General features: G+C 42.5%; 1 protein-coding gene across 1 annotated transcript; it reads left to right on the forward strand.

Annotated features, from left to right (window-relative positions):
• Positions 1–7,136: 7,136 nt before the first annotated feature.
• On the forward strand, positions 7,137–20,587 carry LOC119824985 (pancreatic triacylglycerol lipase). The gene is made up of 12 exons (XM_038345579.1): positions 7,137–7,182; positions 8,360–8,514; positions 9,766–9,888; positions 10,820–10,954; positions 12,004–12,115; positions 13,381–13,500; positions 13,616–13,735; positions 14,481–14,599; positions 16,613–16,742; positions 17,136–17,244; positions 17,842–18,006; positions 20,524–20,587. Exons 1-12 carry the CDS (start codon positions 7,137–7,139, stop codon positions 20,585–20,587), a joined length of 1,398 nt encoding a protein of 465 aa, XP_038201507.1.
• The last annotated feature ends 4,258 nt before the right edge of the window (positions 20,588–24,845 follow it).

Below are 24,845 nucleotides of genomic sequence, written 5' to 3' on the forward strand. Positions count from 1 at the left end.
CCTCAACTTCAAAGACAGAACGTCAGAGTAATGGGTTAGGAAAAGATTTTTCAATCAATTGGTCCTAAAAGGCAAGATGGTGTAGCTATTTAATATCTAACAAAATAGACTTCAAATAAAATTAATCAAAAGAGATGGAGAAGGACATTTTGTATTCATCAAAGGAAAAATCTATGAAGATGAAGTCTCAATTCTGAACATCATGCCCAAAATACATGGGCATCCACATTTGTAAAAGAAAAATTATTAAAGCTTAAATCACAGATCAAACTTCACACAATACTAATGGAAGACTTCAACTTTCACCACTGGACAGGTCTGCCAGACAGAAACTTAACAGAGAAACAAGGGAATTAACAGATGTTATGCCTCAAATGGACTTAATAGACATTTACAAAACATTTCACCCAACACAAAAGAATACACCTTCTTTTCAGCACATCATGAACCTTCTCTAAAATTGCCCATATACTCAGTCATAAAGCAAATCTCAACAGAAACAAAAAAATTGGAATAACCCCTTGTTTCTGATCAGACCGCCATGGGTTAAAGTTAGAGATCAACAGCAACACAAACTACAGAAAACCTACAAACTCACGGAAACTGAACAGCTCTCAAGTGACTCATCCCTGAGTCAAGGATGAAATAAAAAAAGAAATTAAAGACTTCCTAGAATTCAATGAAAACTAGTCCACAGCATACTCAAACTTATGGGACACAATAAAAGCAGTGCTAAGAGAAAAGTTCATAGCAGTAATGCCTACATGAAGAATTTGGAGAAATCTCACATAAGTGACTTAACAGCACACCTGAAATCTCTAGAACCAAGAGAAGCAATCTCATCCAGGAGGAGTAAACAGCAGAAAATAATCAAATTGAGGGATGAAATCAATAAAGTCGAAACAAAGAAAATAATGCAAAGAGTCAATGAGACAAAGAGTTGATTCTTTGAGATAGACAAACACCCAAACTAACCAAAAGGGAGAGAGAGAACATTCAAATTAACAAAATCAGAAACAAAGAGGGAGGGACACAATAACAGACTTCCAGGAAATAGAGAATCATTAGGTCATACTTCAAAAACCTGTACTCCACAAAACTGGAAAATTTAAAAGTAATGGACAATTTTATTGATAGGTACCACATACCAAAATTAAATCATGACCAGATAAACAATTTAAACAGATCTATAACCCCTAAGGAAATAGAAACAGTCATTAAAACTCTCCTAACAACAACAACAAAAACAGGTCCAGATGATTTCAGCACAGAATTCTATCAAAGAAGAGGTAATACCAATATTCCTCAAATTATTCCAACAATAGAAACAGAATAGAAACAAATACTTTTTATGAGGCCACAGTTACCCTGATACCCAACAAAGATGCAACAAAGAAAGAGAATTATAGTCCAATATCCCTCAGGAACATTGAAACAAAACTACTCAATAAAACTAAATCCAAGAATTCATCAAAAAATTACTCTCCATGATCAAGTAGTCTTCATCCCAGAGATGCAGGGATGGTTCAACATAAGAAAATCTGTCAATGTAATATGCCATATAAACAAACTACAAGAAAAAAAACACATGATCATCTCATTAGATGCTGAAAAGGTCTTTGACAAAAATCCAACATACCTTCATGATAAAAGTTCTGAAGAGAACAGGGATACAAGGAACATACCTAAAGAAAAAAAAAGGCAATATACAGCAAGCTGACACTCAACATCAAATTAAATGGAGAGAAACTCAAAGTGATCCCACTAAAATCAGGGACAAGACAAGGCTGTCCACTCTCTCCATAACTATTCAAAATAGTACTCAAAGTTCTAGCTAGAGCAATGAGGCAGCAAAAGGAGATCAAGGGGATACAAATTGGAAGGGAAGAAGTAAAACTTTAACTATTTGCAGATGATATGATAGTATACACAAGTGACCTCAAAAATTCTACCAGGGAACAGCTGATAAACACCTTTAGTAATGTGGCTAGATACAAGATTAACCAAAAAAATCAGTAACCCTCCTATATACAAATAATAAATGGGCTGAGAAAGAAATCAGAGAAACAATACCCTTTACAATAGTCATAAATAAGACAAAATGTCTTGGGATAACTCTAACCCCCTCCCCCCCAAAAAAAACTAAAAAACCAAAGGACCTATATGACAAGAATTTTAAGTTTTTGAAGAAAGAAACTGGGGACCAGATCAGAAAATGGAAAGATCTCCTATGTTCATGAATCAATAGGATTAACATAGTAAAAATGGCAATCTTACCAAAAGCAATCTACAGATTCAGTGCAATTCCCATCAAAATACCAATACAATTCTTCACAGATCTCAGAAGAACAATACTTCATATGGAAAAACAAAAACCCAGGATAGCTAAAACAATCCTGTACAACAAAGGAACTTTTGGAGGTATCACCATCCCTGACTTAAAGCTTTGCTATAGAGCTATAGTAATAAAAACAGTTTGGTATTGGTATAAAAACAGACACGTGGATCAATGGAATCAAATCAGAGATGCTGACATAAACCCACACACCTACGAACACCTGATTTTTGACAAAGAAGCCAATAAAAGCATCTTCAATAAATGGTGCTGGCATAACTGGATGTCAACCTGTAGAAGAATGAAAATAGATCCATATCTATCACCATGCACAAAACTCAAGTCCAAGTGGATCAAAGACCTCAACATAAAGCCAGCTACACTGAGGCTGACAGAAGAGAAAGTGGGAAGTAGCCTGCAATAGATGGGCACAGAAGAACTGAATATGAAACCAGTGGTACAGACACTGAGATCAACAATTAATAAACTGAGAAGCTCCTGTCCTGTCAATAAGTCAAAACAGCAGCTTACAGAATGGGAAAAGTTCTTCACCAACCCCACATCTGACTGAGAACTGATACGCAAACTAAATAAAGAACCCAAGAAACTAGACATCAAAATACCAAATAATTCCATTTAAAAAGTGGGGTACAGATTTAAACAGAAAATTCTCAACAGAAGAATATCAAATGGCCGAGATACACTTTAAAAAGTGTTCGACATCCTTAGCTATCAAAAAAAAAAAAAAAAAAAGCAAATCGAAATGACCGTCTTGCACCTGTCAGAATGGCCAAGATCAAAAATGCTTAATGACAGCCTATGTCGGAGAGGATGTGGAGTAAGGGGACACCCCTCTACTGCTGTGGAAGTGCAAACTTGTATAACCACTTTGGAAATCAGTATGGTGGTTTCTCAGAAAATTGGGAATCAATCCAATGATATTACTCTTGGGCATATACCCAAAAAATGCTCAACCATACCCTAAGGACACTTGCTCAACTATGTTCAGAGTAGCATTATTCATAATATCCAGAATCTAGAAACAACCTCGATGCCCTTCAATCAAAAAATGGATAAAGAAAATGTAGTATATCTACACAATGGAGTTTTACTCAGCAGAAAAAAAATGACATCATGAAATTTGCAGGCAAATGGATAGAATTAGAAAAATCATCCTGAGTGAGGTAACCCAGACCCCGAAAGAAAAACATGGTATGTACTCACTCATAAGTGGATATTATGTGTAAAGCAAAGGATAACAGGCTACAATCCTCAGCCCCAGAGAAGCTAGGTAGCAAGGAGTACCTTAAGAGGGATGCATGGATCTCCCTGGGAAGAGGAATAAGAAGGGATATCATGGGTAAAGTGAGGATATGGGGGAGTAAAAGGGAGGGAATGGGGGAATATGAGGGATCAAGATGGTTGAGTTGTGGGCAGGCCAGAGGGCACAGTGATGGGGGAGATAATATGAGGTGGCCATTGTGGTGTTGGAGAGAAACCTGGTGTCAGGGAGGCTCCTGGGAACCCACAGGATGACCACAGCTAAAACTCCTAGCAGTAGTGGAGAGGGTGCCTTCACCAGTAAGACTGGTGATTGACCTAGTTGTCATCAAAAAGCCTTCCTCCTGTACCTGATGGAAGCAGATAGAGATCCACAGCCAAGCACGGGAAAGCTCTGGGAGACCAGCTGAAGAGAAAATGGAGGAATTGTATGAACGGGGGGAGGGGCACGTCCAGATCCTGATGGGGAAACCTGCAGAGACGGCTGACCTGAGCCTGTGGGAGCTCACATACTCTAGACTGACAGCTAGGGAGCTGGTATGGGCATGACCTAGGCCCTCTTCATCTGGGTGACAATTGTGTAGTTTGGTCTTTCATGAGACCCCCAGCAGAGGGACCAGGACCTGTCCCTGATGCATGAGCTGGCTCTTTGGAACCTATTCTCTGGTGGGATGCCCTGTTCAGCCTTGATGAATGGGGAGGAGGTTGGTCCTGCCTTAGCTTGATAACCCTGCTGTGTTGATTCCCATGGTAGGCCTTACCCCATCTGAGTGGAGATGGAAGAGGAGTGGATGGGGGGTAGGGGAGGCAGCGGTATGTAAAATAAATTTTAAAAGTGATGAAAAAAAACCCTTTTCATCCCTGCATTATCTTCCTCCACCAGGAAGATGGGTGCTCCCTGGGATGTGGGTGGTGTGGCAGAACCTTTAATTTTTGGTGGGTATACAGTCTTTTGTTCCCTTCAGCCACAAGGCTGACCAACTGCCTCCTGTACAAATCCTGGATCCTTTCGAAGAAGCTTTCTTCGTCTTTGAATTTGCAATAACTTTTCTCAAGCATGTACCAGTGTTCAGCATTCCCCGAGAGTCCTACCTGCGCAGCAGTGGGGAGCAGGCACCCCATATCCTTTGTCCATTTAGGGATCATTCTCTTCAGTTATTTGTTTAATTACTGACACCTCCCCCCATTGTGTCCTGTCAGAGCTTCTATCACTTATAAGTCAGTTTCCTCAAACTCTCTTCAGCCTGTGACTTTAAGAGATGAGTTATTAAATGATAATCTCAGTGCCGGGCATGGATTACCTCCATGTGAGGGATTGGTTAGAGAACACAGGCTATTGTCTCCACTCTTGGTTGTTTAACATAGCTAAGAAGTAAGACCCTGTTGCTGAAGGCACAACACACTTTGGTTGCAGGACATCATCAAGTAGAAAACTTCCTACTGTTTAGTTTTCATAGTGAGGGAGGTTGCTACACAGGCTGTTTGGAGAGCAAAGGTATCCGTGAATCTCTGCAGCGGCTAAGTCTACGTGCTACAATACCAACCTGCCAGTCCAGATGTGTCCACCGGTGCAATAGTGGCCCAAAGCCAACTGCTTTGAGATTGGATGTGAGGTCACAGGAAGGAATTTAGGCACGGAGACCTGGAAAGTCTATGGCTAGGGAGGTTATTGGCACTGGGAGTGGATGTTTTGCTAAATAGACCTGTTGTCAACCTATCTTCAGCATATGGATGTTTATGCACATAGATTAGTACTTGGTTCATCCTTGGCCAGAGAAGACTCCTTCTGCCATGGTCAGCAACGCAGAGGCTCTCAGCTGATTAAAGTGTTGAGAATAAGTGATCGGTGAGCGGTCATCCCTATATGAGACATTTATGTCAAACACTGTAAGACTCAGGAAACATCTCAGAAGAGTGGGCAGAAGGAATGTAAGAGCCAGAGGATGGAGAGGAGAGGCGTCCTCTGAATGTGACATTAGCATCCCACTCATGACCCCACTGTAGCTATCGTTACCCACACAAGACCGGCACATGAACAAGCCAACAATATCAGGCAACATTGTAGCGGGCAGCACTAACTAGATTCAGTGGGCTACATAAAGAGAGAGAGAGAGAGAGAGAGAGAGAGAGAGAGAGAGAGAGAGAGCATAAAGGTGGGAGTGGATGTGTTGGTGTAGGGTGTCTAAAGTCTGGGGTCATTAGAATGGGGTGGATATGATCAAAATACACTGAACACATGTATGAAATTGTCAAAAATAAATAAAAGATACTGTTTTTAAAAATTATCTGTCCTCCCATAACTACAAATCTGCCCCACCCAAGTTGTCTGCCACAGAACACTGTGCTCTCAGAACAATTTTGCAGACTGTATTTGTAAAAGTTGAATTTTATTTTGTTTCTATTTTATTCATAATTTCATCTGACGGTAGAGACTCCCACACCTCTCCCTCCTCCTCATTTTCTTCTTCCTTGTCTTTTTCCTCCTCTTCTTAATTTTACTACTATTATTATTGTGGGAGGCCACAGTGTACATGTGGAAGTCAGAGAACAGATTTGGTAGCTGGTTCTGTCTTTCTGCCGTGTGGCTTCCAGGGACTCAGGTCAAGTTTGCACCCCAGATCTTAATCCCCTGAGCTGCCCTTGGTTCTGTTCTGAAATAGGGTACACACAGTAGTGTGTGTGTTTGTGTGTGTGTGTGTGTGTGTGTGTGTGTGTGTGGAGAGAGAGAGAGAGAGAGAGAGAGAGAGAGAGAGAGAGAGAGAGAGAGAGAGAGAGAGAGAGAGAGAGGCTAGCCTGAAGCTCACAATCCTCTTAAATCAGTACCCCCTGTGCTGGGGCCACAGGTGTGCTCACCATATGTGCCCTTCTGTTAATTTCCCCAGGTCAGCAGTGTGAACTCGTGACATAAAGCAGCCCCCACTTTTTTTAGAACTACACACTCTTGAAGGCTTTTTTCTGTTTGGCTGTGTTCAAGGGGTGTCAGGGTCACTCAGAGGCTGCACGAGCTGGTCTTCAAAACAGCTGTCGTCAAGCAAGAAAAGCATTCCCACATCCGTAGATCTACAGAGAGTGCTGAGCAAACAAGGGAGAGAAGAACAGAGGCTGTTCACAGGAGCAGTGCGGAAAGAGTGGTTCTGGGCGGTCCGTGAGCACACGGGTCGAGAACATTCCACATCAAACACTTTCTCATCTTCCCACGAACACCTTGGAACACAACCTACTCTACCAACCCGGCCTTATCTGTAATTAAAATTAGAAATATGCCCTTGGAACCTCTCCCTTCTCCTGCCACTTTTCCATGACACTGCTTAGAAAGATAAGGCTCTCCTATAAGAGAACATCTCAGCTTTCCCCTGTTGTCCGTGGAACCTGACGGATCCGCCATGGTGAGTCAGGAACACGATTTTGAGACTGATTCGTTAGATTGCCCCATTTCCCCACAAGTCTGAGTGAAAGTGATTATGTCAATGTTTTGAAACCTGAGTTCTTCAGAATCAGCCATGTTTTTACTTCTGTGCAGATGCTGCCGCTGTGGACATTTGCTGTGCTCCTGGGAGCAGTAGCTGGTAAGCAAAGATGTGTGGAGATGGGAGAGGCTCTCTGTGCGGTTCTTCCCCGATGACCATGGCAGCTGGGTTCGAGCCATGATGAGGATGAGGATTTAGTTAATGGAAATGTAGGATTAAGGAAGACTAGGAATAAACTGAGTTTAACATGAGGTTAAGAGAACCAGAGCTTAGTGTAATGTGAGGTACAAATTCCCAATGCTCATTTCAATTTGTTTTCAGACAAATAATAGTGCAGACAAATCATACATGACATTGCACTATAAATGCACGGTTAATCTGATCTTCCAGTCTAACTAAAATATTTATTTTCTGCACTGGGCCCCTAGAGGCCAAGGGAGGCTTCTGAACCTAAGCTCATCACCTACAACTCTGTAACACTAAAAAGAAAAAAACAAACAAACAAAACACCAACAACAAAAAACTGAAACCCTGCAAACTTCACGATATGTGTGGTTGAAATGGGTGTGGTGACATCCTTCTTATGGGATAACTATGGGGCTTCAGTAAGAGTAAATCATTGTGTTCACCGTCCGGCACATAGTAAAATTCACAGAAACACAGTCCTCATGACAGCTGTTATCCTTGCTCCCTTTAACCTCGGCTTCATGTTGCTCCTGAACTCTTGAGTTGTTCCTGCGTGGAGCAGCTTGCCAGATGACGGCTGTCAAATCACTGATGTTTCCTATGCTTGTGAGTCCCTTCTACATCACAGAAATCTGGGATGGTTCTCAAACACGGGTCAGCCAAGGTGAAGATACAAAGTCTGGCCCTTGCATAAAACTTAAAATTCTTCACCCAAAGTATAAAGCTAAAAGGTAGCTAAGCCACTCGGAGGTGAGAGCCTCCACAAACACGCCTATCACCAGTTCCTGGGACAGAGGACCACCCCATATCTAGCTATCAAAGGCCAAAGATTACATATGGGTCAAATAGCTAAAATAAGTTCCTGATACTGAGCAGAAATCCGAGGGGAGTGATGTGGTCTCAGGCAGAAGGGCAGGCGATAGCCTGTCGGACACAGAGGCACTGTCGCCAACAGCTGCTGGTGACTGAACAAGAGGGGTGTTTGGGAAAGCAGAGGAAACTGCTATTCGATACAGTCCAGCTTACACTGATTGACTGAACATTAGGAAAGTTGAAGGAACACCTTGAAAACGTCTGTGGGTGATTTCAGGAGTCGAAGTCTGCTATGACAAGCTTGGCTGCTTCAGCGACGATGCTCCGTGGTCAGGAACTTCAGAGAGACCCCTGAAAGCTCTGCCCTGGAGCCCATCAAAGATCAACACCCGCTTCCTCCTGTACACCAATGAGAACCCAAACAACTTCCAGGTAGGAATGGCGATCGTTCTCCGGACTCAGTTTCCTGGGCTTTACGCACCTAACACAAATATTCGAGCCTTCCAATGAGAATACAGCAAACAGTGGAATTTGTGTATTTTTCAACTTTTAGCGCCGGGCGGTGGTGGTGCACGCCTTTAATCCCAGCACTCGGGAGGCAGAGGCAGGCGGATCTCTGAGTTTGAGGCCAGCCTGGTCTACAAGAGCTCGTTCCAGGACAGGCTCTAGAAACTACAGGGAAACACTGTCTCGAAAAACCAAAAAAAAAAAAAAAAAAAAATTAAAAAAAAAAACTTTTAGAGCAGTCAGATTAAGTACTCTTTAAAAACTTAATTTATAAATGGCCATTTGATTCTTATTTTTTCTGTCCTATCCCCAGTGAAACAATCTAAAAAAAATTACATATGCAGGGATGGAATAATTATGCATGCTTATGTAATATGCATACTGATATATATTATAATAAAGAATGTTATATTTATTGTTATATTTTATTTGTATATTTTAAATACAATTCCCTGGTATAGTACAGACACACAGGAATTCACTTAAGATGGTTCAAGTTAACAGGATTTGATTGGAAGGTGCCAGGTCTTCAATAGAAGCTTCTGGACTAGCAATATCTGAACTGTAGCCACAGGAAGGAACAACAGGAACAACTGCTTGCAATTTTGCACTCATCATGAAGGTGAATGACCGGCTGCTCTATATGGGGTGAAGCAACGACAGAAACTAGGTTAGGTAATCACGATAAATTTCCAACATATAATGCTTTCCAATCAGGTATGGCATCAACTTTAATCCTAGCACCTGAAAGGTAGAAACTGGTTCAGGAGTTCAAGGCCATCCTCAGCTACTTTGTGAGTTGAAGTCACTTGGTCTGCATGAGACCCTGGCAAAAACAAAACAAAACCCACTTACAATGTCTTCAGCTCACACTAGATTTATTGAGCAATAACACCACCACACCTGCAGGAATATTAGAATACGGACACATCTCCCAAAGCTGAGTAGATTATAAGCAAACATGAACAGGCATATGTACAAAGACTTCCATTGAAGATCTTAACAACAAGCAATGTGGGAGACATAGTGTCTGAGCCAAACAGCTGCAAGTGAGCAACTTGGGGGTGACTGTGAATGACTTCCTAGAATCTTACCTACCGTCTCCATCCACACATAAATGATCCTAGAAGCTACTAGAAGAAACTTGACCCCAAAACACTTTTCCATCCCAAACAGCAAATCACTGCAGATGCAGCAACTATCAGGAGCTCCAATTTCAAAACAAACAGAAAAACCCGCTTTATTATCCATGGCTTCATCGACCAGGGAGAGGAAAACTGGCTGTTGGACATGTGCAAGGTGAGCCATGTCACTTTCCTAAGGAAGTATGTTAGAAAACAACAGCATACTGGCCCCACTAAGGTGGTCACCACCACACTGGAGTCTGAGAATTCCTGAGCCTGCAGCTGGGGGTAGGGAAGGAGTGGAGGAGGTAGAGGTGGGTACAAGCATTTGGGACAGTTGGGATATATAAACAGAAACTGCTCATTCATTTCCTGGACGCCCAGACCTGAATAATCACACAGAAACTATATTAATTACAACACTGTTTGGCCAATATCTTAAACATATTCCTAGCTAGCTCTTACATTAACCCATTTCTAGTAATCTATGTATCACCACACAGCTGTGGCCTACCTATAAGGTTCTGGCGGTATCTCTCCTTCAGCAGTAGGTGGTGTCTCCTTGACTCCACCTACTCTTTCTCTATAGCTCTGTTTAAATTTCCTGCCTGGCTTTATTCTGCCCTGCCATTGGCCAAAGCAGTTTATTCATTAACCAATAAAAGCAGCACATATACAGAAGGCCATCCCACATCAGGGTATGGGGTAGAGAGGTATGTAGTGGCTCCAGGACATAGTTACTTGGCAACTAATGCAGAGATACTTCAGACTTTTAGCCAGAGCTGCTGCTTTCCAGTAGTATTCCATTAAGTACAGACTCTTTAATGTCCAATATTTTTCTCTTTATCAAATTTCTATGTATCCGTTGCAGTAGAAACCTCAAGAATCCAGTTCCCACACGGAGCCACACCTGGTCTGGAGCCAGTGTTGGACTTGGGGAAGGACTCCATACTCACTAAAGGCTAGGGTTCTGGTCATAGCTTTGGGGTTAATGTCGCAGCTATTACACAGGTCAGGACAAGAATTTACCAAATCTTCAAATATGTTATTCTGTAATGAATACAGGACCTGGATTGTTTAACCGTTACTTGTGTCTTTCCCATCAGAATATGTTCAAGGTGGAGAGCGTGAACTGCATCTGTGTGGACTGGAAGGGCGGCTCCCGAACCACATATACCCAGGCCACCCAGAATGTTCGGGTGGTAGGGGCAGAAGTGGCATATTTGGCTAACCTCCTTCAGGTAACTGATCCTGGGTTACGTCAAAGCTCTTAGGCAATGCTCTCTGGATCCTCCTCCCATAACAAAACCACTGGGTGTGATAATTGAGAAGGACACATTTAAACAAGATCATACTCCCTCTTTGGTTAGATATGAGCTTGATTCAGGCTTCACTAATAACTAGATTTTGTTTTTAACTAAATGAACTTAAACAATGAGGTAGGTGATATCACTTGAATTCTGTCAGTATATTTAGTTTAGTTCATGGCATGGACGCTGGGCTGAACTCATCTGATGAATTACAACACCAAACTGTCAGGGGTTGTTTTAATTTGGCCTTCATTATCAATTTGATATGGTGAGATCAGCCACACACTTATGTTTAATTTTTTTTTGTTTTACTTTTACCTGTTTGTGTGTGTGGCTGTGTATGTGTGTCTGTGAGGTAGAAATACTCATGTGAGTGTGCATACATGTTTGTGCACATGTGTAAGGGGGGGGTCTTCCTGGATTGCCATGCACTATTTCTGTGGAAGCAGTCTCTCCCTGAACATGGAACCCATCAGTTCTAGGACACCAGAAGAATTGGGTTCTGAGGACCTGCCTGCCTCTGTCTCTCTAGTGCTGGGGTTACAGACACCCATTTTTTACATGGGTGTCGGGGACCCTAATTTGGAACCTTGTGCTTCACTAACTGAGTCATCTCCCCAGCTTTCCTTTATTTTATTGAGCAGAAGCACAATGGCGAGCTAGTCTGAGCAGGCCATAGAGAGATGTCAAACTCTAATGTGCTCGAGCAATGGCCTCATGGATTTCTGGTCCGAATTCTTGCACCACCCTCTCTGATTATGACACACATATCCTTCATGGGCTTTTCTCTCAGCAGGAGAAGAACACGCTAGGATTCTAGACCTAGAGAAGTCTTTTCCGTCTCTTCATAGTGACTGTGGAGGTGTTCTCTGGGGGTAGGGGGTGGCATCTTCTTAGAAACCAAGGTTAGGCGGTCCTTTTTGGCCATCAGGCATTTTGTAATACTTGCAAACATTTTAATGAGGCTTCCCTTTCAACAGTCTGAACTCGGATACTCACTTAGCAATGTCCACCTCATTGGCCACAGCCTGGGTTCCCACATTGCTGGGGAAGCTGGAAAGAGGACATTTGGTGCCATTGGGAGAATCACAGGTTAGTCCAACAACAAATGCCAGAAGATTAGACCATATGTACTCTCGGTGGGGATCCCAGGGAGGCCCAGCGGGGGACTGGCGGGTCTGCTCTGAACTTCACACAATTTCTGAACCACAGAACCACAGTGCCAAGTACTCAGAGCCCAGTCCACTGTGACCCAGTGAGCTGTTCCCTCACTTTCAATCTTTGGCCATCACCACATTGTTTAATATATATATATATACATATATATAGATATATGTATATATATACGTATATGTGTGTGTGTGTGTGTGTGTGTGTGTGTGTGTGTATGTATCTTGAATTAGGAACACACAAAAAAAAAAAAAACACTATGCCTTTCCCCAATTTTCAGATATTCACAAAATCAGTTTCTTTAATAAATATCATAAGTAACAGTAGATTTAAATTTGTAGAGTTTGTTTATAATTAATTGAATTCTGCTTTCATACTAGTGGATAACAAACCTCAGCCTTGGCAACTACAACCCCATTGCTGGGGGAGGAGACAGGTGGTCGGGCTGTCTGGGCTTCCAGTTCACGGTCCTGATAAAGAAGATTCCAAATGCCATTTGCAGCTGCAGGCTGGCTGCATTAGGCCAGTGGGCCACAGGCTCAGGCAACCTGACAAGGAAGAGGAAGCTATTGCTGTCCTGATCTGAGACATGGCTACTTCAGGGAACAACCAGTTTCCCGCTCTGTCTTCCAACTTTTTTTGCGGATCTGACAATTCTCTTGTTCTATGTTAAGCTGGCTGCATTTGGATTAATGGGAACAGTCTTCATTGATTTATTTAAAAAATGTTCTTCCAGAACATTCTTTCCCATAGCTTACAATTGGCTAACACAGCCTGTTCTGCCAGGTGCTGTACCATGCCAGACCATGGACTCACAGAAAGCCTCTGCCTTCCTGGAAGATTAGAATCAATGGAAATCTTAAGTCTGAAGAGATTAGTTCAGTGACGCCTGGGGTCAGCCATTTGATGGAAACTGTTGCTAATGATCAGGGTTCTTGACGGAGCTAAACATCCACGAGCAAAGGCGAATCCTGGTACAGCCAGGGAATGCATCACCTCTCTCATGCGCACCCCACCATAGTCTCATGCGCACCCCACCATAGTCTCATGCGCACCCCACCATAGTCTCATGCGCACCCCACCATAGTCACATGCGCACCCCACCATCGCAGCCGGTCCTTGATGGAGGGGGTGACTTTGTGTACTGAGTAACTGACGTAACTGTTGATACCTCCTGTTTGCTCCAGGGTTGGACCCAGCTGAACCTCACTTCCAGGGTACACCTGAAGAAGTCCGACTGGACCCCAGTGATGCTCAGTTTGTGGATGCCATTCACACAGATGCTGCCCCCATGATTCCCAACTTAGGTGAGCTCCTCTAGTGTGTCTCCTGTAAGATCTTAATCTCGGCGTTAGAATGTTTGACAGGGCCTCCTTGATCATACAGTTATAGAAACTTCCATTATTTTTTAAAAATCTACAGGATTTGGAATGAGCCAAACTGTGGGTCACCTCGATTTCTTCCCAAATGGAGGAGTAGAGATGCCTGGATGTCAGAAGAATATTCTTTCCCAAATCGTTGACATCGATGGAATCTGGGAAGGTAAAAACATTGTGCGCACAAAGATTTCCACTGTGAAAGTTCATGTTTCTCATTGTTAGACTTGCTAGCCGCTTTGGGATTGAGCCAAGGACCTTCTGTTGTGTCCCTGTGGCATGAGACTGTCACTGGTCGCTGTGGCAAGTGGGCATGGGAAACTCGGGCAGAGATTGTATGTGCGACCCAACTTTTCCCTTTCTTTTAAAAAGAGTTACTTTTTATAGGTGTTTTATAGGTGTCTTAAAAAGAGTTACTTTTTATAGGTGTTTTGCTGGTATATATTTAAGGGCATCACATATGTGCCTGGCATATGGAAGCCAAAAATATTCGGATGCTCTGGAACTGGAGTTACAATAGGTTGTGAGCCACCCTGTGGATCTGGTTACCAAACCTGGGTCCTCTGCAGAGAAGCAGCAAGGGCTCCTTACAGCTGACCTAGCTTTTCAGACCTTGGAATCCAGTTCTGAGAGACCTAGTTCAGGGACACTATTACATATCTATATGTCTATATGAACCAGACCTTCCCCCTTCTCAAGTTGCTTTTCCATTTTGCTTAATAACTATTATGATTCTAATGTGTGTTTAATTTCTTATCTCACATGGTACATACACTTCACAAACTCTTCTGTGTTGTGACCTCCATGAGCTTGCCATGACTAGACTGATTACTTATGACCTCCGTGTTCTCCTTGTAAAATGTGACTTAGAGAAGCAAAATGCAACACTCATGTCACGCCTGACTCCACAGGAACACGGAACTTCGCTGCCTGCAACCACCTGAGAAGCTACAAGTACTACTCTGACAGCATCCTCAACCCGACCGGCTTCACTGGCTTCTCCTGTGCCTCTTACAGTGTTTTCTCTGCGGTGAGTGGCTCCCATCTTCCCTGTGGATTTCATCCGATGTTTTAGTTTGTCCCCCTCATTACTGGAGACCCAGCGGTGCCTGTGCTAAGCTCACAGGTGGCCCTGTGCTCTGTTGCTGGACCCGCTGTGACGCAGTAATGGCATACAGTTGTGCATTTGTTATGTTAACTCATGCCTATGCATTTCGGTAGCAGAAAAGCATTCCAGGGATTTAGAACAATGCCTTACTTAGCATTTCTCTAACTTTTCTCTGTCTCAGGTAAATAAATGTTCGGACTTGGGGGTGGGGAATCCTAAACAAACACATTAAACTCTAGTTTGTAGCTATCTGAAAGCCCTGTCTAGAGGCTGCTGACGAGCATGGAGGATTTTATTTAGACGCTGATCTTTACATATGATCATGGAATATGGATATGCTTGGCAATCGCACATTCATCAGTCGTTTTGGTCGCGGTTTATATCCAGGTTGACTTCTTCCGTGTAATCTTGAACATGACATTTTTATTGACTTAGGTTTTGGAAAGTTGACTTTTCACTATAGCTTTCTTCTTTTTCAATCAAAAGTTTTAAACCACTGCCATGTAACATAGAAAATTTCAAGCAATCAACATTCCATGTAAGTCACAAACACTAGAGAGAGATGCCTTAGTTATTAAGAACAAGGGCTTGAATGACGTTGGGCAAAGCATTTTGTTTCCCTAAGACATTTTCCTTATCTAGAAATGTGCTGATGTCAGACTCAATGTTCTTGGTAAAGCAATCAATCACATGTTAAGTGCTCGGCCCAGGACAACAACAAAAATAATAATCAAAATATGGGAGAGGAGAACATATTTTATTCACATATAAGTTTTCTAAACCGTAAAAGTTGAGCACCAACCCCACCCTACCGCCACTTTGAGGTTAGCTTTATCTTCCTGTAAACAAATGATCTGACTTAGGTTCCTTGTAACAAAAGTGGCCTGCTTCAACTACATAAACGTTCTTCTGTAAGACACCCTGTACTTTTGTAAGGAATATGTCCCAGTGTTCATGCTCCTCTGCCTTTGGGCCCTATGCTTCCATTCAATCTGGTGAGGGCCTGTCATCCTACTGATGGCCCAACCAAGTGTGTGATTGGCTGTGGTCCCTGGGTGCAAGGTCTCCTGGTTCCTTTGGGACCCAGGCCACATTCCTGTCTTAGGGATGAACACACTTGGAGATAAAGTCTGGAACTTTTGCACTCTTCTTGGGAAATGCCTAGGGCATTTCTCCCCAGCTGTCCTAATCTCTCCTTAGCTTGCTGGTGTCCAAACCTGAGACTCTTCCTGACCCATCATCTAATCTTCTGATTGAGAAGTCCTCCATGACTCCTCCTGTGGAGGAGCCCACCCTCCAGAGTGGGAATGGGCCGTCCTCCCAATTCCCTTGTTTGTGCTCTCTCCTGACAGAGCATTTCCCAGTTCCTGTCTTCTTTAGATGCCAACTGCCTGGCTAGGTCTTAAAGACCAATTGAGTCATTTTATCTCCACCCTGGGAGACTCAGGGTCATTTTATCTCTGCACTCGGGTTCTGAGAATATGAGCATGCCAAGGAAAGCAAAGGAACCAGACAAAGCCTGAATCTTGAGCCTGTCACCCTCTGAAGTAATCCTGTTGTGCCTGACAGACACTATCATTTCTAGTTCTTTCCTATGCTACCTTTCTAAACTAAATTTTAATCACCTAGCAGAAGAGTGAATGTCTTAGAACAAAGTTCCAGAGGCAAAGGGGAAAGCATAAACACATACATGCCAATTATTCTATGGTGTGGGTTTTATATTTTTTGTGTACTCAGATAGCAATGGAATCGAAGGCTTGGTCTGTGGACAGTGAGAAGCACTCACAACTTTCACTGAGACACGTACCTTTCCACTGCCCCACCATTACCATCAGAGAGAGCATTAGCTTTGACTCAATTATAAAGCATGTTGGGAAATCTGGTGCCCTAATGACAGTCAGAGCGTTGCCAGTCCTCATTTCCTTGGTCTTTTAGGACAAGTGCTTCCCGTGCTCAGGTGGAGTCTGCCCACAGATGGGTCACTATGCTGACAAATACCCTGGAAAAACAAAAGAACTGTATCAGAAATTTTATCTGAACACCGGTGACAAGAGTAACTTTGCACGTAAGTTTCTATTTTTATTAATAAAGTGGTCATTTTTCCTTTGGGGGAGGTATAGATAATTTTGGGTATAAAACGCAGAGTCTGGTAAACGCTAGTAAAGCACTATACCTCTGAGCTACACCCCTAGCCCAGAATTTAAACGAGATGAACTTCTTAGACTCTTGGCTTGAAAAACAAAAACAAAACAAAAACACCTCCTTCATCAGCTCCGTAAGTGCTCTTTCCATCTGCGGCACCTGACCTCGAACACCGAGGAAACAGCTGTGACAGTTCAGCAGAACTGCCAACAATCCGATCCATTATTCAAATTCTGCAGCTATTGGGTGTCTGCTAATCTGCCATCAGTTCCTCTTCTCCCAAGCTGACCATGTATAAATGTTGTCTCCGATGAAGGTTGGCGGTATCAGGTGTCTGTCACCCTCTCTGGACAGAAGGTCACTGGACACATTCTAGTTTCCCTGTTTGGAAACGGAGGAAACTCTCAGCAGTATGAAATTTTCAAGTGAGTAAAAACATCGCTCGGTTCTTCTTAGCTTTTGGCATTCTAGGAATGTCTCACATACATGCTTAATAGTCTTTTTTCTATTAAATGTATATAGCATATAGTCACATATAATGAAAAGAAAGCTGTCTTGTAGACCTACATATTAATAATTGCATTTTTAAAATTTTTCTGATATTTTCTGAGGAAACAGCTCATGTTTATTTTGTTGCCTGACATTTGGCTTATAATGAATAAATAATTACCCCCTACACAATGGTAAAGAAAAAATTTTTATAATGATAGCATCATTTATTAGACTATGAGAATTGTGACAAAGACACATTTGAATCCATGTTAAAGAAACTATGACTAAGATAAATCTGAGTTAGTAACAGAAAAACGTACCCCAAGGTTCAAATCCATGTGTGAATTTGCATCAGACACTTGAATGATAAATGTTTTATCAAGTAGCTTAGACTAAAATGGAATGTGAACTGGTTTTAAAAACATATGCATATATTTGCATGCATGTGTATATTTATTTGTATGATTTATTCTGGGCATACTTATGCATGTTCACATGATGTTTCGTTGACATTTTAACTAACTTCCCAGGGGCTCTCTGAAGCCAGGCACTACGCATGTCAGTGAATTTGACTCCAACGTGGACGTCGGGGATGTGCAGAAGGTTAAATTTATTTGGTACAACAACGTGATCAACCCAACTCTACCCAAAGTGGGAGCATCAACGATCACGGTGGAAAGAAGCGATGGCAAAGTGTGAGTAACCGGAATCAACAAAATAAGACGGCCTGACGGTGTCTATTCACACTGAAACAGTTCACACCTCTCATAGGAGATACGCGTGTTCCTGTCACTTCTGCTTCCTAAGGCCTCACGTGTCTTTAGAAGATAGTGCCGAATGTTGGAGATGTCACTTTGATAGATCCTTAGACGAGGAAGAACGTTTCCTTCGGCGGACCGTTCAGACTATACATGTGGCTTGAGTGTGCCTCACCCCCCAAACTTCACGGGTTCGCCAAATTGCCCCTTAGATTGTCTGGAACTGCTGATTTAGCAAGGAAGAAGACAGATATACACTGCCCTGTGGCGCAGGTCTTCCTGGTGAAGCCTAAGGTTTAAAGATCAGTTCTCCATGTTTACTGAGACCGACATGCCCTGAGCTGAGGATGATCACAAAGGAAAGCCAAAAGGGGAGAACAGACACTCTGATGGTATCCATAGCAATCCCAGCGTCCGTGAGTGGTACCCACATTCTGGTGCAGAGTGCTGTTTCTGATGGTGGCAAATGCTTGGTTATCTTTCTGAAAACATGAAGACGGCTGTTCTTGCCAGAAGTGGAGTCCAAGGGCCCTTGGGTGCCAAAGGAAATGACCAAAACGTCACACAAAACACATAGACAGCAGTTTTCAAGATACTGAACTTTGAGTAATAGTAGACAGTGAAACCTGAAACACAAAAACCAAGCCAGGCGCCGTAAAATCACCTCAGCTGACAGCCCTGAGAGGCTTTCTAAGCTGTGGTGCAGGCAGGGTTGTGTGGGCTCTCAACATTTAGGAGATGGAGCTAAGAATTGAGGTCTCAAGCAGCTAGACTTGATGGCACAGTCTACCAGAGAAGATAGGGCTACAGGGAGACACAGTAGAGTTCTAGGGAGTCCCCTTGAATGTTTGACACAGTCTGGTGTCCTCACATAGGTGAACAAACCAGCTGTGGTCAGGGAACAAGCCACTCAAAAGAACTGGAATGGAGCCCATTTCTCTTCAGGGGTGGGACTAGACCCTGTTTCTACCACGCAGACTGAAGAAGCCTGGCATTTTGTTGATACTGGGTGGAGTACTTAGTAAGGTCCCGTTTCTTGCAAAATTCAACAAGACTTGAAATGGCTTGGAATAATTACATCCACAACACAAATAAGAAGTAAGATTGTATAGCAGTAATAAGATAAAAATCCAATACCTGACATTAACTCAAACATTCCAGGTTACACAAACAGTAGGTCAATACAACCCATAATGAGGAAAGTAATCAATGAATTGACATTCAGTTGAGTTGCTATGGATGTTAGAATAACAGATAAGGATATCATTATAGCTATCAACATCTATTCAGTTTGTTCAGAAAAGGTCAGGAGACGATGGCACGTGTTTATGACAGTATTGGGGTGATAGGAGGGTATATATAAAAGCATATCATATGATAATGGAGAGGTAGGGCATGATATATATATATGTGTGTGTGTGTGTGCATGTGTGCAGCATGTGATGATGGAGTGTGGGGAGAGTATACTATAAGTGCAGCATTTGGTACTGGTATGTGGGGGGTATAGAATATGAATAAGCACAGCATATGATAACATCATAAAGGGTAGGAGAGAAGAATCAGAAAGATATCTGTGCCAGATGTGAATAGGTACACTGTCACTTGCTGGTTTAATGGGATGAGTTAGGTGTGTGTGTTACCAATTCTAAAGTCAGCGCTGTAAAGAGTAAAAAACTATGACAAACCAAATAACAAAACTCTACAAAATGAAGATTAAAAGATAACTCAACGTGAGCATGAGAAGGCAAAGAGAGCAGAGGGCAGAACAACAAACAACAACAAAAACTCACAAAGATGATTGATAGCCTTTTACCTGACTGGAGCAGTGAATATATTAAATGACAGTAGTCAAAACACACCAAGATGAGGAGACACAGACCCTCATCACTACCCAATTGAATTATGCTTATCTGAAATGTATTTTAAATAGAAATCAAAAGATAGACAGGACAAGTCGTGCTGTCTCTCTTTGGATGAGCACAAACAACAATAAATGCCACCATGTATTTAAATAGTTAAATCTAAAAGACTGCAAATACCAAGCATGTTTGGAGACAAGGGGAATCCTAGCTCTCAGACACTGTGTGTGGCATATAAAATGATGCAACCATTCTAGAAAGTAGTTTGATGACAATTCCTTAAAGCCAAGCATCCCAGTCATCACACTGTTCCAGTTCCTAACATCATGGCTTCACTTCCCACAGTTGTCAACAGTGGTCTGGAATAATATGGGAAGTGGACACTTCTTGTTCTTTGGGTGTGAATGACAGTTTTTGTGTAGATGAAGTTTACAGTCGCAATGTAAGGTTGGGAGGTGACTCAGTCTCCTGATTGTGTACATCTCGGACTGCTGGAGCAGGGGTGTGGAGGTGGACGGAGGGACATGGCTGCCCTCATGCCCAGCTCTGCACGTGCATGAGGAAGAGCTCAACTTTTTGTGTTTTCTTTCCTCAGGTTCAACTTCTGTAGTCAAGAAACCGTGAGGGAGGACATCCTGCTCACACTCTCTTCGTGTTAGGAGGTTGCTGACGTGTGACTACTGAGTAACACTGTAATAAAATCTAGTATTAAAGCAGTACATTCTGCCATCAGTGTTGATTAATTCTAATGAAACTTCCGGATGAGATGGTAAAACCGTCAATTCTCAATAGCCGTGAAGAGCCATAAGTGACTGACTATAAACTTTTGCTGTGCATTTGGGTTTGGGAATATCACTTAAATGATGGCACCATCATGCCCCCTGTTAATATTATTAATGTAATTTTGAACATTTAAGGCAGAGCTTCAGGATCTAAGGATCTCCCTCATGGTAGCCCCGTGACGACAGTGATAGATTCAGCCACTGTCTCCATCATTCTCTGGCCAGACATCTCAGGAGTAATGAAACACAACAGGACATGAGATGGGACTCCAAGACAGGTCTGATGTTTCCTACGGTCTTGCTTCTCTGGCTGTGGTTCTCCAAGAACCGCTTCCTCTCAGTAATCTGTTTGTTCTTCCAGAAGCCCAGACCAAAGCATCCTGGTCCATATGCCCAGGGACGGAATTCTGATTTCCTAGTCTTGCTGGGTTCTTCTCAATCTGGCTTTCACCTAGGATTCCAGTCTCACCTCTCAGCACATTCCTTCTGGACAAACTCTTTGTTGCTTAACAAAGATTTTATCACTTACACCTGACCTCGAGTTATTATACAGAACCATGGAAACAAAAAATAGTACAGTACTGTCACAAAAGCTTTCAGGTAGACCAATAGACTGCTAAGGCCACCTAATCTTTGACAAATGATATCTTTGATAAACTCTTTGATTAAAAAAAAGCATTGGAGAAAAGGGAGATTTTTCGTATGGTGCTAGGGAAACTAGGTGTCTACTTGCCCAAGATGGAAACCAGATTCCTATCCCCCACCCTACAAATGTCAACTCAAAATGGAGCGAAGTTCAGCAATCGCTGTGTGGAAACACGTCCACATACAACCACAGACAAGGGCTTGCTGAACGTGATGGCAGTAGCTCAGGGAGTCATTGCATACTTAATGCATGTGGTTACATGAAATCTGTGACGTGGCAAAGGAAGCAATCAGCAAAGTGAACAGAGAGCCTACAGAAGGGAAAATTAATCTTTTCTAGCTACGACAGGGGGTTGTCTCTGATTTTCTCTTGGTTTGTTATGTTACTCATCAGTGTTTAGCCAGCTTCACTATTCCTGTTTTATATACTGGTACCTGGACCCCAGTACTCTAGAGGAGTATTTCTACCCCAGTTCTTCTAGCACAATAGATGGATGATAGATGATAGATAGATAGTAGATAGATAGTAGATAGATAGATAGATAGATGGTAGATAATAGATGATAAAGAGATAGAAGAGAGAGAGAAAGAGAGAGAGAGATGCATGTGTGCATACACACACTCACAGAAAAGATAAGGAGGGAGAGAGAGAGAGAGAGAGAGAGAGAGAGAGAGAGCGAGAGAGAGAGAGAGAGAGAGAGTATGAGGACACCCAAAAGAAAATTGTAAGGAATAAACATGGACTTTCAAATTCTACCAAGTAAGAAATTAATATATGTTGCTTACTATATGTATGTGATGGCTATTTTTGGTTGTCAATTAGACTACATCTGAAATTAACTAAAACCCAGTTTTTCAATTTGCCCACAACTACAGTTACCAAATTACTGAAGTCTGTCCTGGGAGTCTGTACTGAAAGGTCATGGTGTGAACTGTTCTACAAACTTAAGGGAACAAGTGCACACGACTATCCTCATTCACCAGGTGTGAGAGGCGACAGACTTGGTGGCTCTTTATATAAAACTTTTGACGATTTGAGGAAAAATAAGGACGATAATGCTGGTCAGATGTTCTTAACATCTCTGGATAAACTGATAAAGAAAAACAATGAACTCTGTGATAAAATTAGCCAACTTCTTGTCTCTCAGAACTTAGAGAAGGATAACAATGAACTCGTTGATGAAAACTGACTGGCTCCAGATGCTCATAAACAGTGTAAGGTTTCTAGGTGTGGCCTGGAGGAGACTCCTCTCCAGCTGCCCCAGGACTCAAGTTGCAGGAAATCAAAGTCCCCATGGTGATGTTGGTCAAATTACAGTGAGACTTTATGTCACAACCGTGGAAGGTGTTGACAGTTAAAGTCAGGGCGTTGACTAGTAAAGAATAGGATCCTGTAATTCGGGATGGGGATGTGTGGGAGGACCCTAAGAACTTTGAACTCTCAGACTCTCAGGGCTTTATCTCACCTGAGGAAGCAGCTCCTCCACTCTCAGCAGAATCTGTACTCCATCTCATCCCCTGAAATATTTCCCTTTATGCCTTTGATTACAAAAATTAATCCTTCTGAATGAGAAGCCAGGCAAGACCACACCCATATCCCTCAAGGCCTCTAATAGTTGGCTGTAGACCTATAACCAGACTTAAGGCTAAGCAGGCTCCTAGTGGGGAGGTGGAACGTGTAGTCCACGAGGAGGTACACTATACCATACCTTAGAGCTGGTGATGCTACTGCTCAGTGCGACCAATTAAATGCAGAGGGTTAAATTGGGTCCCGAGGTAGCAGGGGTCAGCGGACAGCACTAAATTACCAAAGGCAAGGTGATCGTAGTTATCATAATGGACAGCACAGACAAAACAATGTCCATAAGGTCCTGACCCGTAATGGCCAGCACAGGCAAAGTGAATTGTATGGTGGCATAACTCCTATGGGCCTTGGCACTTGCTAATTAATCATTGTATTTCCAGCTGTGAAGTAAATAAGAAGCTTACTGCATTTCTGTTTGATCTTTATAACCAGAAAAATTCTCAGACAAATGAAAGAAAGCTTATATTAGATCATGGCGAATGGCAGTCTTGGCCCATGAACTAATTTTCAGACTTGAGCGGGTGTACAGACCCAGAATCCTTTCAGTGAAGAGATGGTCACATTCCCAGAGGAAGGCCTTGATAAAGTACTTAAAAGGTTTACTGTTAGCTTTTCTCCAGTCCTTCGCAAGAGGAATCTATGACTCTTTACAAGGGAAACTATACCCTGGGGGGAAAGGTAACAATCAGACCTTCTGGGTTCTATTGGATACTGATTCTGAATTGGTGCTGATTCCGGGAGACCTTCTACCCCAGAGAAAACATTGTGGACAACCAGTTAAAGTAGGGGCTTACAGAGGTCAGGTGATTAATGCAGTTTTGACTGAAGTCTGATGCACAGGTCACACTTAGGTCCAGGGTTCCCCTAAGCTCATTCTGTGATTATTTCTCCAGGCCTTGAATGCCTAATTGGGAAAAATAGAAGATGGCAGAATTTTCACATTGGTACCCTGTGGAGTGAGGGCTATTATGGGAGCCTTTAGAGTTTCCTCTCTCAAGGAAAATAGTAAATAAAAACCAGTATCTCATCCCTGGAGAAACTGCAGAAATTGATGCCACAAAAGACTTGAAATATGTGGGACAGGGAGGAGTTCCTACCACATCATCCTTTAATTCTCCTATCTGGACAGTGCAGGAGACAGATGGGTTGTAGAGAATGACAATCGACCATCGGAAATTCAATTAAGTAGTGACTCTAATTGCAGCTGCTGTACGTGTGGTGTCCTTACACAAACAGATTAACACATCTCCTGGTCCATGGTACGCAGCTATTGACCTAGAAAATGCCTTTTTCCCAGTATCTGTCCACAAGACCATCAGAAACCATTTGCTTTCAACTGGCAAGGCCAGCAGCTTACCTGTAAAGCTTTTCCTCAAGGATGTTTTATCTCTACAGGCCTATGCTATTTGGAAGGGATCTTGATCATCTGTGACTTCCACAAAATATCACATTGGTTTCCTATATTGATGACATTTGCTGATTGGAGCAAAGAAGCAGGAGGTAGCAACAACTTTGAACTCGTTAGTAACACATATGCACATCAGAAAATGGAAAATAAATTCAGCCAAAATTCAAGGGCCTTCTACCTTAGTGAGATTCTTAGGAGTCTGTTGTGGAATAATACTTTAACTGTGTAAGGATGTGCTACATTTGTTTATGCCATATTTGTTAATTATGAAAAGATGTGTTGCATTTGTTTCTTCTTGCCTGCCTAAGGCACCAGATTGATCCAATAAAGAGCTGAGCAGTCAATAGTTAGGCAGGAGAAAGGATAGGTGAGGCTGGCAGGTAGAGAGAATAATTAGGAGAAATCTAAGCTTGAGAGGAGAAAGAGAAGGAGGAGGAAAGAATGAGGGAGACACCCGGGACCAGAAGTCAGGCAGCCACCAGATAGACAAGAGAAGC

Source organism: Arvicola amphibius, chromosome 1 (genome assembly GCF_903992535.2).
Source record: "Arvicola amphibius chromosome 1, mArvAmp1.2, whole genome shotgun sequence".
Taxonomy (NCBI): domain Eukaryota; kingdom Metazoa; phylum Chordata; class Mammalia; order Rodentia; family Cricetidae; genus Arvicola; species Arvicola amphibius.

Bases quoted from the DNA above. Each gene is read 5' to 3' on its own strand.
- LOC119824985 (XM_038345579.1), top strand. From the start codon at position 7,137: ATGCTGCCGCTGTGGACATTTGCTGTGCTCCTGGGAGCAGTAGCTG. The intron at 12,116-13,380 runs GTTAGTCCAACA...TGTTTGCTCCAG, and splicing joins TGCCATTGGGAGAATCACAG to GGTTGGACCCAGCTGAACCT. The intron at 13,736-14,480 runs GTAAAAACATTG...CTGACTCCACAG, and splicing joins CATCGATGGAATCTGGGAAG to GAACACGGAACTTCGCTGCC.